Raw genomic sequence first — 18,053 nt, forward strand, 5'->3', positions numbered from 1 at the left:
CAGAATTGGCAGTAGAGCTGATTAAAAATAAAACTAAGAAAATACTTTTGTTTTTAATCAAAATTGTTAAGTCTTTGACAAAAGAGAATTAAGAATGATGCAGAGGGCTAGAGAGATAGCTCAGAGGTTAAGAGCACTGGCTGCTCTTCCAGAGGTCCTGAGTTCAATTTCCAGCACCCACATGGAGTCTCACAACCATCTATAATGAGATCTGATGCCCTCTTCTAGCATGCAGGAATATATGCAGACAGAACTCTGTATTCTGTATTTGTAATAAATAAATAAATCTTTTAAAAATGATGAGGAAGAGTAGATACCTAACAGGAGAAACTGGAAAAGACAAATTTTTTAGAAAGTTTTTTTTTCAACCTGATAGTGAGCATTTCTGAAACAATAAGGTAAAGGCTATGGTTACTTGTAAAATGAGTAACATCACTGCAATTAGAATCAGAAAAAAAAAAAACCTGCCATCATTTTTTCTGCTAGGTACTGGCCTAGGGATGCCAAATACTTCAGGCACCTATTGTACATATATGCGATATTTTTATTGTGAATTGTGATTTTGGCATTAAAAGTGGAACACTGAGGCTGGAGAGATGGCTCAGTGATTAAGAGCACTTGCTGCTCTTCCAAAGGACCCGAGTTCAGTTCCCAGCAACCACATAGCAGTTTACAGCCACCTGTAACTTCAGTTCTAGATAATCAGATGCCCTCTTCTGGCCTCCATAGGCACCTGCATGCACGTGGTGCACATAAATTCATGTATATAGGCACTTATACACATAAATAAAAATAAACAAAATGCTTTTTAAAGTAGATTACCCTGTTACAGAGATGGGAGTAAATATGGAGGCAAAATTCTAAGATAGCTATACGATGCAATTTAAAAAGAAAAATAAGTAGTATAAATATTGGCAAGAATATAACTGCTAAGATTTTTAAATGATATGGCACATTGAAAAACCCAAAAGAATCAGCTGACAAACTGTTAGTGCTGGTACAAGATTGCAAAGAAGCAAAATTTCAAATACGCAGCTGTGATGGCTCATTTTGATTGTCAATTTTAGTGCACTACGAAAAGTCTAGGACATTAATGATGCACAATTTTGGATCTGTAAGGGTCTCTATGAAGACTTCCAGAGAGGATTAACTGGGGGAGGAAAACCCACACCGAATGTGGGCAACACTATCCCACGGGCTGGGGCTGAATGAATAGGAACAAAGGGGAGGCTGGGGTGATGGCTCAAAGCACTCATTAGCTACACAAGTGTGAGGACCTGAGTTCAGATTCTCAGCACTCACATAAATGTGGGTGGGTGTGGCAGCCTGCCTGTGATATCAGCCCCTAGCAAGCTAGCTAGCCAGACTAACCAGATGAGTAAACAAACTCCAAGAAACCCTGCCTCAATATATAAGGTAGAAAACAATTGAGAAAGGAACCTAATGTCCAACTCTGGTCACACACACACACACACACACACACACATATGCATGTGTGTGCATGCACACATATAAACATGCAGACACACAGGCACACATACCACACACATAGACACCTGTTTAACAAAAAGAAAAAAGGAAAGGAAAGGGAAAAGCCAGCTGAGTTCAGGCATGTTCCTTTCTCTGTTTCTTGATCCAGGAAGACGAGGTCCCTTCTCAGACATGATAGATTGTATCCCTTGAGACAAAATAACCCTTTCCTCCTTGAAGTTCTTCCTGTCAGGCCTTGAGTCACAGTCACGAGAAAAGTAACTAATTCAATAATAGAAAATAAGTTACATCCAGAATATGTAAAGACTTCCTTATAAACATAAGCAAAAGACAAATATTCCAATAGAAGATGGACAAAAAATGTGTTTAAGAAAAACAGGTACTCTGGAGGCAGAGGCAGGCCAATCTATGTGAATTCAAGGCCAACCTAGTCTATATAATGAGTTCCAGGATAACCAGATGCTGTTTTATCATTAATAATAATAATAATAATAATAATAATAATAATAATAATAATAAAGAGGGGCTCGTGAGAGAGCTCAGCAGCTGAGAGTGCACACTGCTCTTGCAGGGGACCTAAGGTTGGTTCCCAGCACCCACGTCAGGCAGCTCACAACCACCTGCAGCTCCAGCTCCAGGAGACCTGATGCCCTCTTCTGGTCTCTGTGGGCACTTACACTCATGTGCCTCTAACCACACACAGACATACACAAGTACACATAATTTTAAAAAATAAAAGAAAATTTTTTTTAAAGATTTTATTTATTTATCATGTATACAGTGAGTGTTCAGCCTACAGGCCAGAAGAGGGCACCAGATCTCATTGTAGATGGTTGTGAGCCACCATGTGGTTGCTGGGAATTGAACTCAGGACCTCTGGAAGAATAGCCAGTGTTCTTAACCTCTGAGCCATCTCTCCAGCCCAAAAGAAATTTTTAAGTATTCTTTTAATAACAAAAATGTCTGTCACTGCAGAATGTTTATGTAAATGATGGTGCCTCTATTGTGCAAGAGTGCAGGGTAAAAAGAATGGGATGAATCTGTTTCCCATATAAAAAGCTCTTCAAGGCTACTGCTAAGTTTTTTTAAAAGGTGATTTGCAACACAATGACTAATTTGAGCCACTGAACTATGCACGCTGGAAAGATGTACAAGGAGGTCTGCGGTGGAAGGGACCAGGAAGGAAGACTGGCTTTGTTTTTAATGTTTGATTTTCTTCCAACTAGAATGTATTCAAGAAGAAGGTGGATATTTGTACACTAATGTTCACAGCTGCATTAGTCACAATAGGTAAAAATGGAAACAACCTGAATACCATCAACAGATGAATGGATAAACACAATGGGTATATACAACGGCAAATTGTTCAGCCACAAAATGGAATAAAGTCCTGACTCATGCTACAACATGCATGAAGCTCAAAAACATTATGCTAATGAAAAAAGCCAGACACAAAAGGACAAAACTGTATGATCTTACTTCTGAGTGACCTGGAGAAGAGATGGAAAGCAGCCTGCTATTAGGGGCTGAGGGGTAAGGATTGGTGCTCAATACAATGTGTCAGTCTGGAATGATAACAGAGTTCTAAAGATGCATGGTGACAGCCAGACAGCAATGTGCCTTAAGCTATATTTTATGTTATGTGGATTTTACTACAATAAAAAAATGCTAAGTAGGGCTGGAGAGATGGCTCAGAGGTTAAGAACACTGGTTGTTCTTCCAGAGGTCCTGAGTTCAAGTCCCAGCAACTCCATGATGGTTCACAGCCATCTATAATGAGATCTGGTGCCCTCTCCTAGCCTGCAGGCATACATGGAGGCAGAATGTTGTAAACATAATAAATAAATAAATCTCTTAGAAAAAAAATGCTAAGTAAAAGTAGGACAAATAATGGTCAGACAATAATAACTAAAGTAAGTGCACAGGGCTAGTACTGAAGGGTCTCTTTTTAGGGAAATGCACATCCCCTAAAGCGTGACTATATAGCCAGGCCTACAACAAAGAGTGATGACAGCAGAGGACAGAAGCAAAAGCAGAAGTGTGCTAGAGAGGAAGACACAGCTGCTAAGAGAAGACCCAGGATCCTGGAATCCCATGCATGGAGGCTCCCGGGATCACGGCTGAGGACAAACTGCCAACTCCAGAACTGACCCCAGTCTGTGGATGATGAGGAGCTAAAGTGGATCCTTTAAGGGATATGACATCCATAAAGGAACACTCACACGTACTCACGCACACTCACATACATACAAACACACACACACATATACACATACAAACACATATATACATAAATGCACTTATACACACAAATACTTAAACACACATACATATATATATACAATACACACATACAAACAAATATACATACAAACACTTAAACATACACATATACAAATGCACACAACATAAGCATACACACAAACACATACATGTACACATATAACATACATACACACAAACTCACATACACATACACACATGCTCAGACATCATTCCTTTGGGGCAGCAGCAAAAAAAACATTCACAGACAGTGAGAAAGAAAAAGTCACACATGAGTAATTAACACCCTACGCTTATGCCACTTATGGGTGTGGGGTCTAAATTTATATCACCCATGGGGAATAGAAACCATGAACTGTAAATTTAGCATAAAAATATTCAAGGTGAGTGAAACCCTCCAGTTCAGAGAAAGAAAAACAAGACCAGCTAGATATGGTGGCACACACCTTTAATACCAGCACTCAGGAGGCAGAGGCAGGCAGATATCTGTGAGTTTGAGACAGCCTGGTCTACAGAGTGAGTCCCAGAAGAGCAAGGACCACATAGAGAGACCCTGTCTTATAAAATCAAAAAAAGAAAAAGAGAGGAAGCATGCAAAACCAGTCTCTCTGGGGACATGTGCATGTTCTAGGACATGAAGAAATCCACAGAACAGACAACTGGGTGACCAAGACATATTTTAAAAAACAAAAAAGAAGAAGAAGTGTAACCCAGGAGCACAGGTACACTCTCCCCAGAGTAAGCATCCTCAAAGTCTGGATATTAGGACAGCCAAGAAGTGCCTGCGTGGCATGATAGAAACGGTGATGGACAGAAGAGAGATGGAATGCAAAAGATCATTCAAGGGGCGGAGGAAGGTCAGCTGCATTCAGAAGTTGCAGAGCATGAGGGGTCTTTTAGTCATGCAGACAGGATGTCTGGAGCTCCTAAGAGGTCTTGGCTGGAGGTAGGGTGATCAGCCAGGCTCTACCATGTAAGGGGTTCCTGGGATGGCACGTGAGTGGAAGGGTAGAAAGCTTGGAGCAGGCAGCAAGATACTGATGAAATGCAAGATTGCTCACTCCATCATCATGACCTGCGTGCATTTTTGCAAGTATTATCTCATAATTCTCACACCCTTATTACTCATTCCCCCACACTGCAGCTGAAGAAACCCAGACTGGGAGAGGTACTGGGAAGTGGCAGGCCTGAGGCTCCTGTGCAGACCTTACACTTCAGAGGCTCTGCCTGACCCATGAACCTCCCTTCTGTTTCCTTCTCCCATCCACTTCTCCCTCCACCACCCTCCCACCCTCACAGTTCACACTGCTTCTCCCTCACCCCTGCTGAGCTCACACTGGGTCTGAGTCACACAAGCCTTAGCAGACAGGTGGGGGTGGAAGTGGGGAGGGAAGGCCAACTGAGTGATGAGCACAAACCTAGGTTTGTCTCTTTTGTGGCTACCAAGCAGGGCTGGAGAGGGGGATCCAGAATAGGTGACCCATTCTGGATTCCTTCTGAGCTCCTGGGGCGAAGCAAAGAGCAGACTGAGGACCCATCTGAAAATACATGGCTGGAGCACTGTCTCCCACACCAGTAGGACCAAGTCCCTAGACTACTTTCACATTCAAGGAAGGATCCAGTCTTCATCTGGCCCCTAAGGCCAATTTAGAGACGGTGTCCCAGCCTAGAAGGACCTTAAATAAGGCCGGGACCGAGCTTCTCATAGCTTCTTCATTCATGAAATGAAAACAATAGCTTGAGCCTGCTCATCTCTCAGGATAGGTACTTCTGCATGGAACAAGCTCTGACCCAAAGTAGAAGAGATGTGGGATAAGACAAGGAGTGAGTACTGGGGCAAGATGGCCATTTTCTTGGGCTGGGCCAACACCACCTTCTTTGGACAGCTCCTGATAGGATGGCTATGGCTACTTATCAACTCTGGCTTGCCCAGACTAAAAGTGTCTAGTGTCAAGGCCAAGAAAGGATTGGAAAAACGATATGAATGTAAGGGATTGAGTGTGTCTGTTCCCAAAGGTTCATACGATGGGAGCATAGTCCCAAGTGTAATAGCATGGAGACAGTGGAGCCTCTTAAAGATGGAGTCTGGTAGGAAGTGATTGGGCTGTGACTGCCTTGGGAATGGATTCATGAAGATCTTGTGAGTGGGTTAGTTCTTGGTAGCCTATCTTATCTAAAAGATCTCAACCTCATAGACCTAAAACTCTAACAGTTTGACCTAGATTGCCCTTAATCATCCATGGCCCCTGAGTGCCACTCTATGAAAAAAGGAAGTATCCTGTTGAAGTGTCCTGGAGTTGTTTTGTCCCAGGCAGCCCCACAGATGGCCCCTCAGAGAGTCCTATAGTTCCCAGGCACAATGGGCAGCCGCCACCCCCACCCTGTAACACACACACATGCACAGCCAGGCCTTGGGAGAGGCAGAGGCTCACCTTGATGTTCATCCAGCTTCCCCATGGTCTCAATCTGCTCCACCAGGTCATTGGAGCTCCACTGGCTCATTCCAATAAGGATGGCATTCTTCCCTTCAGCCACCTCCTCTGAGGGAAGGGGAGAGAAGGATGTTAGCAGACAGGGTTGGGTATAGGAGGCCCTCATCAGAACTGATGTCTGGAGGAGTTCTCATTTCACCCATAAGTTGAAATGGACTTGAACATTTTTTTTTTTTTGCAGTGCTAGAGATGGAACCCAGGGCCTTGCACATGCCAGACAAGTGTTCTACCATTGAGCTTCATCCTCCACCCAAGACTTCAGCTACTGAAAGTATCTTCTCTAGCAGGACTAAACTATTGAGGAATTTGTCACTGCAACCATGCCTGACGCTGTGACTCACCAGGGTCCTATGTGCTATAGCCAATGAAAGTGACAACGAGGCAGTCATCCACTCCTAGCACTGAGACTGGCATTTCTTAGAAAGAAAGGACCAAAAACCTCATTATTTGTCCGTAGTTTTTCTTCAGGAATGTGACTGGACTTCTACGAACCTCCATTTTCCCATGAGTAAAATGAGACAGGCAATGTCCAACTCACAGAGTTCTGGGGAGGATCAGATGAGGTGAAGGGTTGCCCGGAGATAAGAGCCATTATGCTCATTTCTTCTCCTGACAAGTCATTCATCAGCAGGGCTTAGGCTGGTTGGAGGTGGAGGGGTGCTGGAGCAGCTCTGAGGTAAGAGTATGGAAAGTCTCCTGGTTCTAAGCCGCATGAGCTATATGGAGACCTTGGCTCTCATCTCAACTGCAGGAACCTTTTAATGTTTCCATTCCCTGCTCAACTCTCCCTAGTCCTGTCTCTGTCCTTAATGATTATTCTGGGAAGAAGCAGTGGGGCCATATCCCCTGTCCACACCACACACAAGCTTTCTGGGTCCCCCATCTCCAACACTACACATGTGACACAGTCCCTCATGAGAAGGAATGTTTCTATAAGAGCACACCTGTGGGAACACACACACACTTCTCACTGCCACTACCCACCCCAAAATGAGCCCTCGTGGTGAAGAGCTCTGCGGCTTCCTTCACATCACAGACAGCAAGGGTGTTGAGGAGAATCCCCGGGTTCAGGATAATGAAGACTAAACGCTGATATCTGCGTTTCTGGCAGAGGGTTTCTCCAGCAACCAATATGGTGGACTGAAAGTTTTGGGAGCTGTCCAGCGTTCTGACTCACGCTAGCACTCAGTAATCCAGATCTCATCTCTGAAAAATGCCTCCTGCCTTATTGTGTTATTTATTTGATTAACTTAACAGTCCTTATGAAACTTTTACTAGTGATATTGGTATACATGATTTACAAATATTAATACACAAGCTAGAATGTGGTGGTGCATGTCTGCAATCCTAGCATTCAGAAGTTCAAGGCAGTTTTGGTTACATAGTGAATTCAAGACCAGCCTGGACTCCATAAGACCCTCTCTCAAACCACATAAAGCAAAAGCAAAAAGACAACTAATTCAATTCTCATAAAAATGGGACCAATAATAGGGCTAGGAATGGCTCTGTCAGTAAAGTCCTGCTACACAAGCATGCAGACTTGAGTTCAGATTACCATAACCTAGAGGAAGAGGAAGGAGGAGGAGGAGGAGAGAAGAGAAGAAGAGGAAGAGGAAGAAGAAGAGGAAGAGGAGGAAGAAGAAGAGGAAGAGGAGGAAGATGAAGAAGAAGAGAAGAAGAGGAGGAGGACTTGGGAGGCAGAGGCAGGAGGATCTCTGTGAGTTCAAGGCCAGCCTGGGCTACAGAGTGAGTTCCAGGAAAGGCGCAATGCTACACAGAGAAACTCTGTCTCGAAAAACCAAAAAAAAAAAAAACCAAAAAAAAAAAAAAAGAAGAAGAGGAGGAAGAGGAAGAGGAAGAGGAAGAAGAAGAGCATCACATGCCTGTAACCCCAGTGCTGGAAGTTACGGGGCAGAGACAGTGGGTCCTGAATCTGCTGGATGAGACAGCCTTGCCAAATCAAGTTTCAGGTATAGCGACAGACCCTGTCTCAAAAAGTAAAGATGGGGAGTCATCAAATAAGATACCTAACATCAACCTCTGGTCTCCACATGCACATACACATGAACAAACCCACAGTAACAAGTATATGCACCTCACAAACACAACACAACATCCACACACACACACAACAACAACAACAAGAAACAATGATTACTATCTTTATTTTGTAGACAAGGAAATTGAAGCAAACAGAATTTGAATAATCCTTCCTCAAGAGTTCTGCCTAGCACCTGGATTCAAAACCAGATATACTGGGCATTGGTGTAAACAGAGATGTCCCTAAGCCTGCCATTGTGGTATGCATCTGTAATTCCAGCACTTGGGAGGCTGTGGCAGAAGGATCATTAAGTTTGAGGCCAACCTAGGCTACATAGTGAGAACCTGACTCACAAAAAAGGGTAAAGAAAGCCCTGCCCTCACATTCTACCCTCCCAATACCCTGTCCTGGATATCCTGCACTGGTTGGCCCCCCACACCTGGACAGCTTCCTCAGCCAGGTGTGCTCTTCTGGGGACAAGTTCATACCTGTAAGTGGCATCTAATTCTGGGCAGAGCTCTGATACAGCTTCTGGTGCCGATTGTATGTGAGCTTTGTTTCTGCACACACACACACACACACACACACACACACACACACACACACACACACACTGGTATTTCTGCTTTCTTGTCCCTCAAATGGCAATAAAACCTGTAGCTCTCCAACTCAGGGATAATAATATAATAAACTTGAAAGAACTACACAAGCTAAAACCCTGTGCAAAAATGTAAGGTGGCATTATCCTTGAGAAGGCCGAACCACAAAGAGGTTAAAGCCAGGCAGAGTGGCACATGCCTTAATTCTGTCTCTTGGCTCAGTTCGTTACCCAAGTAAGCAGGTATTCCTTTGCCCACTCCAACAACCATCCTATAGCAAACAGACTCCTAAGTATACACTGTGTGTGTAGGATGTGACCTCTGTCCCACAGGAAGCCAGTGATGTGAAGGACACCACCATAAAGAACTCCGATGTGGGAAGACCAGAGAGCAAAGTGCCAGGTCCAGTGCCAGGTAGGTGCTCAGTACACACTAGTGTTTCCTACGATGCTGGGGGTTCCATCCCAGGGCTGTATGTGAGGCTGTCAGTGCCCTTGGGGTCAGCCAGAGCTCCGGAGCTCCCAGCATGCTGACTTCTGTGCAACCACTGTTCCTCTGTCTCTCTCTCCCTCCTTCCCTGTGTGGCTCAACTCCCTTGGTCTCTCGTCTGGTCTTCTGTCAGATACCTTTCTCTCACAAACTCAGCATGATCCCTCCTGCCTGGTTTGCAGTCCCCAGCCCCTGAAGATGGGCTCTCTGGGGTTCTCTTCCCATAAGCCTGTACCTCTTGTGGTCTGTGAACTTGCCTCTGTCTCTCTCAGACTCCCTGTACTCTCCCCCCTGTTCTACCGCACCCTAGAATCTGTCCCCTCCCCTCCCTCTGGGTCTCTCCTTTTCTCTGACTGGAAAAGCCTCCTTAATCTCTCTCATGTCCTTGGAGTTCCCTTTCTTCTGCAGGATCTTGTCTCCTCCTCCTTAGAGTCTTCACTCCATATTCGAGGCTTTCCTGCCCTTTGCCCCTCCTCTTCCAGATCACTGGCTGTCTGATGTACCTCCAGCACCACCACCACCACCACCCGGCCTCAGCTCTGTCTCTCTCCCTGTCTCTCTGTCTCTGTCTCTGTCTCTGTGTGTGTGTGTGTGTGTGTGTGTGTGTGTGTGTGTGTGTCCTCTCTCCCTCCTGCTTCCTTTCCTGACTCCCCCCTGGGTCGTTCCCCCTCGCTGTCACTCTGCCTCTGCCCTGTCCTCCCTCTCCACTTGCCCACCCTTCCACAATGCTTTGTCTCTTGCCTTTTCCTCCCTCTGGAATTCTGGCCTGTCCCCGCTCTCCACATTCAGCCTTCAGATATTCACTCTGGAAACAACGAGCTTTGTCCCCTACAAGGCCCTGAGAACACACACACACACACACACACACACACACACACACACACACACACACGGGGACGAAGTGGGGAGAGAATGCACAGCATGCAAATGGCTCCTTTTGGAGTGTTTCCTAACAGAGGGACTACAAGGCCCATCTCTGGCCTCCCTCCACATTTCCTCCCCGTATAGCTGCCTCCCCACAACCCCCACAGAACCCCAGAGAAAACATGGGCATGACTGCCATGGGAATTGTGTGTTTGTTCCTTTGCATGCTAATTCCCATACCCAGGTAGCCTCTGGTGCAGACACCGCTGTAGCAACTACATCATGGAGCTCTGATTCCTCCCCATGCTAAGCTCCATGCTGAGCCTCACTCATCATCAGCACAACTCTAACCTTAGCTCCAGCACCACTCTGCCCCTGACAAAGCCTGGGAGTGCCCTGTCAGCCCAGCCTCCAGAGCTATCAGGAAGCCTTTCTTCCTTCCCAGGGCTCAGGGACTGTCCTGAGCCTCCAGCTCATGAAACAGAGGACTTGTTACCTTCTCTACTTGGTTGTCCAATACCATCCACACCAGGCCCACAAAAAGTCTTTCTAAGGACCCGAGTGCTTGTTTCTTGGTCCTCACCTTCACCTTGCACTAACACAGACCTGATCTCCTGAACTTTTCTATACTCTACTCATTCTCCCTCACCTTGATGATGGGCTCCACTCTACCCACCCCCAGAAACTTCAAGGCAGCATCGTGGCGCTCCCTCCCTCCCTTCCCCTAATATGGGATGAGGGCAGGGCCTAAGAGACCCCTGTGGTTTGCATCTATAATAGTTCCTCTGTCTAGCAACCACCACTTTACTCCCCGTGGCCTCCTTCCTCTTCATCTATGGGCTGAATGGCTACATTCCTATTGTCTTCTAGAGGAAGACTCCAGCCAGGGGTTTTGAGACATGCCTGAGCTCAGAGAGCAGCCATTCAGTGGCACTACCATGATGAAGACCTGGGCCCTCAGACCCCAGGCTTTCTTCTCCCTCTTGTTCCAACTTGGAGTCTCTGGGAGTCCATGTGCTCACAGCAGAAATCCAACCAAGGAGGGAAGACTTGGCCTAAGCTCCCCATCAGCTATGAGACCTGACCTTGCCTTAGAGTCTTCTGTAAAATGGGTTTATTAACCCCAGCACCACTTTCTCCTAGTTGCTATGGGAGGCAGGGGGCTACAACCATGAATGGACTATGCTGCCCAGCATCCAGGTCTACAGGCTCCAGCCTTAAGTGAAGCAGAGACGGAGGTATTAGCCTAACCCTAAGTATCAAGAAGAAGAGAATAGAGAAAGGACAGAAGTTTGACATCCTGGGAGGGGGAGGGTGTCTCTTTGCCTTGTTCTTGGTTAGACTTCCCAGTGCCAGGGTGCCCAAATATAATCAGGCTCCAGATCCCTCATTTCCCAGCCACTGGCCCTGTAAAGGCCAAGCCCAGCTTGTTCATGCATATTCATCAAAGGAGGGGTGGGTACTTAGATGCCAGAGAGGAGGCCCAAACTTGTAGGTACTTCTCAACTCAGTGAAGGAATGTGCCTGGACATCACAGACCACAAGAATAGCAATCCCAAAACAGTTTACATTTTGATCTCGATGCCTTTAACTTTCATTCTTTTTTATGGTGTAAATTTGAACCTACTAACAAAATTTTGGGAGAAATGAATTAATGAATTAAATGAAACAGATAACGTGCTGTTTTGACAACTGTAGATACTGCAAGGCAGTAATTGCGAACTCATCACACTCGGTTTTCTCCTGTTATTTTCCTCCCCTCCTTCCCACTCTGAGGAGCCGTTCATCTGCTCCTGTCCCTGGGGGTGCCTTGGCATTTTCTAGAGTTTTTTTTTTTTTTTTGGTCAGGGCAGTCACACAGTGTGCTCAGCTCCAGTCGGACTTGTCTTCTGTCAGGGTGACTTATTCTGATGTTGTCCACAGGATTGCATGCTTCAGCTCATTCCTTTCTTCTAGCTCAGACTTTGTTTATCCATTCGCTCACTGGTTTTCACTTGGGATGTTTTCAGATTGGGACTAGAAGAAGTTAAGCGGGCATAACATGCCCCTTAATTTAAGTAAACACCTAGAAGTAGAAGGGTTGTAGGACAGGATGAAGCCCGGGCCCTTGGACATGCTGGGAGACTTCACATTGGGCTACATCTCCCATCCCCCCTTGTAGCTGCCATCAATGTTCTAAAATTGTTCATTCCCTCCCAGAATAGTTTGAAACGACCAGTTCTTCCACATTTCAGCCGGTTATTTTAATAAACCATTCTAATAGGTACATAGTGGTATCACTGCCGTTTAAACAATCCACTATATTTATATTTGTTTATTTTGTGTGCATCTGGAGAGGGACTTGTTCCACAGAACACATGTGGAGGTCAGAGGGCATCTCTCAGGAGATGGTTCTCTGCTTCCACCATCTTGGTTCCCAGGATCAAACTCAGGCCATCAAGCTTGGCAACAAGCAACTTTACCTCCTGAGCCATCTCACCAACCCATCTTTACAGGTTTGGGGTTTTTGTTTTTGTTTTTTAATGTGTGCGTGTACACATGCATGCATATACACGTGTATGTGAAGAGCAGAGGACAACTTTAGTATCATCATCAGGAACACAATCTGCTTCCTTGAGACAGAGCCCCTCACTGGCCCGGAGCTCATCAATTAGACTAGACTGGCTGGACAGCGAGCCCCAAGGACTCATTTCTTGGTCTCCACAGTTCCAGGACTACAACAATGCCTGGTGTCTCCAGGTAAGTGGATTGCTGGGGATTGAACTCAGGTCCCTGCACTTGCAAAGTAAACACATTACCAGCTGAGCCACCCTTCCAGTCCTCTCTCCAGTTTTGATTTGCCTTTCCTTGATGAGTGACGGTATTGAGCAACTTTTCATGTGTGTGTTTGCCACTCGAACGTCCTCTGCGATGAAGTGCCTATGGCTTTGTGTTGTTTTCATAGCAATTCCTGATGAATTTTATTAGCTTGTGCATTTTCTTCTCCCATTCCACTGTTATCTAAGGCAAAGCTCCATGAGGACTGGAATGTGGTCTGTCTTCAATCTCTACACTGAGGGTGGTGATCAACACTGATTGAACATATACTCAATAAATACCTGAGAAAGAAGGGGTACATGAGGAAGAATTCTACCCCCTTGCTCTGCTACAGTCTGAAGCCCTAAATAAATCACCTGCCTCAGTTTCTCACCTTGTAAAATGGGATCAGACTGTGAAGACGGCTTAGCTTAGTAACATGCTTGCTGTGTGAGTGACTTGGTTTGATCCCCAACACCCATGTAAAAGGCTGGGTAATCTGTAATCCCAGAGCTGGGGAGATGGAGACAAGTGGGTCTCTGGGACTCTTTGACTAGCCCGGCTAGTCTAATTGCTGTTCCTCAAGCCAATGAAAGACCCTGTCTCCAAAACCAAGGTAGACGGCATCTGAAGAACGACCCTCGAGGTTGACTTCTATTGTCTATGCACGAACACATTTACACATAAACATATCACATGTGCGACATGTTGCACACAAATACACACATCAAAGACCTTGAGGGGCATCCCAGCTCTTATCTGATCTGGGTTTGAGGCCACGCCCTGAGGGAGAGAAAAGAAGGAGCTGACAAGACAAAGGGAGGAAGGAACAAAGATATGCCGCGGAGACAGGGGAGCGCATGGGAAGGCCAAGTTCACGGAGATTGCGGAGGGGAGAGCAGACACAGCTGAGAGACAGAGGTCCCAGGGATGGGGGCAGGAAGGATCTCCGGCTGTTCACAGGGGAGATGGGTCAGCAGGCCCAAGACACATTTGACCCGGTGCCACCCACAGACGCTTGCCTCTGCAGCATGCCATCACAGCAGCTAGGGACACACAGCCCTGATGAACTGCAGCAATATTGAAATGAAACTCTTCTGCGTATCAAAATATTGAAGCTGTGTTGTCACACTGTGGGCTAGTTGCTATGGAGAAACGCAGCCCTGGCAGCCACTCCAATCAGACACCAAGGGAAGATGGGAAATGAGCCCCCAACGGGCTGGTTTAGGGACAGCATTGGGGAGAGGTTTCCCTGCCCAGAGCCAAGGATGAGGAAGCCTTGAGTGGGGATAGCCACTGGCATCCAGCCAGTTTCCCCCCAAAATCTCCTGAACCCCAATATTTGGGAAATATTCTCCAACTGGGGATATACAGAACTGATAGGGGAAACTGAGCCCCCAAGAAGGGGAAAGGCATACCTGAAGCCAAAGTCAGGGTCATGTTCAGGCCAGTCCCCGCTGACCTGTTCTGGGTCTAGATGCTGTCTAGCACCATCTGTCTGTCTTCAAGATCATGTTTAACAGGCATTTTAAACTAGCCCCATTCCACATAAGTCAACACCTTAGCCTTGGTGATGTCCCAGGGTGGGACCAACAAGGCTAGAAGGCACCAGGACCTTCTTCAGCCAGGGTCAGGCTAGCAGGGTTTTTTTACCACTCGCACCCAGCCTGGCTCAGCACGACTAACCTCTCTTCTCTCCTAATTCCAGCCTGACTCGCCTCCCACCCCTGCATCTGCCTGGTACAATCACACCTTGGCGCCTGTGCTCCCTCCACCTGAAATGCCACTCTTGGGGTCCCTCTGGATGTCGTTTGGATGCCCACTATCTGTCACGGCTCCCCTGAGCATCACTGGTGGCTCTCTTCCTATCTGTGAGGCCTGTCTTAGAAGCCACGTAGATACTGAAGGCATCCCGGACCAGTCTCATCCATCCCTCCTTTCCCCTTAGCGCACCACCTCCAACCACCACCACCACATGGGCCTCCCTTCAGAGCCAAAATATTCCTCAGTCTTTCCTAATTCGGAGCCACCGTACCTGCCGCCACATCTGTCTGGAAGCCTCTTTCTTCTCCTCACCTGACAAGCTCCTCCTTCCCACCTCTGCAGAAAGGGTACCCTGCCCACATCAAGGCCGGTGCCCTGGCTGCATTCTCCCTCATGTCAGATGGTACATTTTTCTTGATGACATCACTCCCATCAGTGACCTTTGTAGCGTCTCGTGACGTTTGCCTCTCTCGCTAGACTATATGGTGATGAGGGCAGCAATCAAAACCACCGTACTCCATGGTCTCCCAACCACCTTGCACACATTAGGAGCTTTAAACAATATTCCAAATCCCACCCATTGTCTAAGTATGGGGTGTGAAACTGCAAGTGTGGGTGGAGAAGGTACCAGTCCTCAGCAGGCATCCACTTTTTAGGACTTCTCCAAGGGTCACCCAACTGGTGGTGTGGAGAGGGAGCTCACTCACCTCTAGCATCAAAGAATTCATCATCTGAACTCTCCACCGAATCACTGAGGACATTCCGAAGGTGCCAGGGGGCACTGCCACCCGGGGAAGGGCCACCTACCAAAGAGATCATATGTGTTAGTCAAGACTAAGAGAATGACCCACTACAGTGGGGTCAGTCCCAGGCCCCTCAGATAAAGGTCCGCTACATCCTCCAGGTCTGAGTTCTCCCCCTCTGTAGCCTCAGACCACACTAATCCTTCTCACCACAGGGTTTTCAGTTAAGTCCAAAAACTCTCTCTGAGGAAGCTCCACAGGGAAAGAGTTGAGGGGAAGATGAGAGACCTAGCCAAGGAGACAGTGTATTGGTCAGCAGACACTGAGCCATGGTAATAAATTATCTCAGCTCTTTATAGCAGCACTGATTCACTTCCACTTCCACGGGTCAGATAAGACTCTTCTCATCATTCTCGCTCCAAGGGGCCACCACCTTATGATGTCACCATCTCCACATGAGATGTCAAGGTCCAGTGAAGCAAGGAAACGCAGAACATCATGCCCAGTTTTAAACTCTTCTGCCCAGAAATGGCATGCTCTGTTCACATTTCACTGGCCAGAGTCACATGGGAAGACCAGGCATCCTGCTGACCACCAAAGACGTCAGCCACACACAGCACATGCAGGCCATGACAGGACTCAGCCCTACCCACATCCGAGTGAGGAGGGACATGACTGAGGATGTGTCCTGTCTCTGCCATTAGCCATCTGAAAAGCCATTCCCTGTCCATCCCAGCCTCAGTTTCCCCACTGCAGACAATCAATCTCCAACTGAATGGATAAGAAAGTCTATACTCAGTGCTCGAGTTTCAAGAGGCTCAGAAACGGCAGCAGCTACTCTCAGTTTCCTCAGAGAGCAGCATGCAGGGCTAAGGGCCCCCCAGAGCAGAGAGGAAACATGGACACTGAGAGTGGTCCCTTACACCAAACTCTGCCCCATCTTACTTCCTGCCCTGGGGTCAAAGGGAAGTAGGGCAAGAACACAGCTGGCACCTACTCCCCCCCCGCCCCCCTCCCCCCCCCCACTCTCTAGTTCTCCTCTCTGTTCAGCACTTTGGGGCTCCCATGGGACCAGCATGCACATGAAGCCCTCTGCATACACACTCCAAGGCCTGTGAGATGCAAGAGATTGCAGGTAGATTGCAATCTGGCTTGAGAATGAAAACCATGGAAGTGGTAGAAGAAAATCAACCTGGTAATTTTCCTGCGGAAGTTCCCAAAGACAGAGGCATAACTTGTTCATCATGGTATTTCAAGTGATACCAATACTGCAAGAGAAACCCCAGTGCTCATGTTCAGGAGATGAGCTATACACATCCATACACAGCCATATGAGATTCCCAGCAACTGTTGAAAGAATGAAGTAGTGCTTTAGGTGCTGACATGGAAAGATGCCCATGAAGTATGGTTAGGAGAAATACACAAGAAAGTTCCAGAACACTCTTTTGACCTCATTTTTAAAAATTACATACACCTGCATACTGAGGGATATGTGCGGCATGTCGGTTAAGGGCTCGGGCCTGGGTTCAAGCTCAGGCCTTGCCTCTTAGAAGCTGTGTGATGTCAAGTGAATTGCCTCTCCTCTCTGTGCCTTGGTTTCTTCATCTATACTGTGGGGCTAGTCCATGCCAGCTTTATGAGCTTATTGCAAAGATTAAACAAAATGCATTGAAAAGCTTAGCATCATGTCTTGCAAAGATCAAGTGTTTGGAACAGTAATTATTACATAAATACACTTCCAGAGGTGTTAAAATGTTTGGGAGGACACATGCCAAGATGCCGTTTATAAACATTTATCTCTATGGAGTGGAATTTGATAAGAGACAGAGGAAACTCAGCTTTAACACTGCGTGTGTAATCTTATATGATTACCAAGATTTTTGTCTCCTTTTACCAGTTCTAAGAGGCACCTTCCCCACATTAACATCTTTGGAACTGGGTAGTGACTTAGGGGGATGGCACATCATGAGCTAAATAGCATCATTCATTCCTTCTCCTCACTGATATGTAAAATAAGGCTGCATCCTGTAGTCTGTGCATGTTCAGTAAAAAACAACAACAAAAAAACAGTAAAATCAACATGCAGTGGGGTACATCTTCCCTGGGGCAGAGGCTCTGGCCATCAGACTCTCACATCCTGTTGCCACAGAGGGCTGGGGGCTAATAACAACAATGCTCCTGCCTCAGCTTCCCCATCTGTATGATAAGAAACATGATTAAGGATCCCCCATGGGGGAAAAAAATGTACCTCTGAATCTAGAGGAGTCCATCTGGAACACAGTTGGTACCAAGAACCATGAGAGGTGGACTCCTCCCTAGCCTCAAGCAAGGAGCACCTTACAATGTACTCTATGGGAACCTGCTATAGCCCCAGCTCACCCCATCCCACCAACCTGCAGGATGCTGGCACTGCTCCCCACCCTGTGCATGAACAGTTTTTGGAGAGGCCAGCCCTCCTGCCCTGCCCTGCCCTGCCCTGCCCAGCACAAAC

General features: G+C 46.7%; 1 protein-coding gene across 5 annotated transcripts in view; it reads right to left on the bottom strand.

Annotated features, from left to right (window-relative positions):
• Positions 1-18,053, bottom strand: part of Pitpnm3 (PITPNM family member 3) — a 106,495-nt gene that overhangs the window by 58,770 nt on the left and 29,672 nt on the right. For all 5 annotated transcript variants that reach the window (XM_059271110.1, XM_059271109.1, XM_059271107.1 and 2 more), the window contains 2 exons: positions 15,527-15,622; positions 6,207-6,314 (listed from right to left, as the gene is read on the bottom strand). In XM_059271110.1, coding sequence (XP_059127093.1) covers positions 6,207-6,276 — 70 coding nt within the window. In that variant the 5' untranslated portion in view covers positions 6,277-6,314; positions 15,527-15,622. The remainder of the gene's footprint in view (positions 1-6,206; positions 6,315-15,526; positions 15,623-18,053) is intronic.

The sequence above is a fragment of the Peromyscus eremicus genome, chromosome 8a, assembly GCF_949786415.1.
Source record: "Peromyscus eremicus chromosome 8a, PerEre_H2_v1, whole genome shotgun sequence".
Classification (NCBI taxonomy): domain Eukaryota; kingdom Metazoa; phylum Chordata; class Mammalia; order Rodentia; family Cricetidae; genus Peromyscus; species Peromyscus eremicus.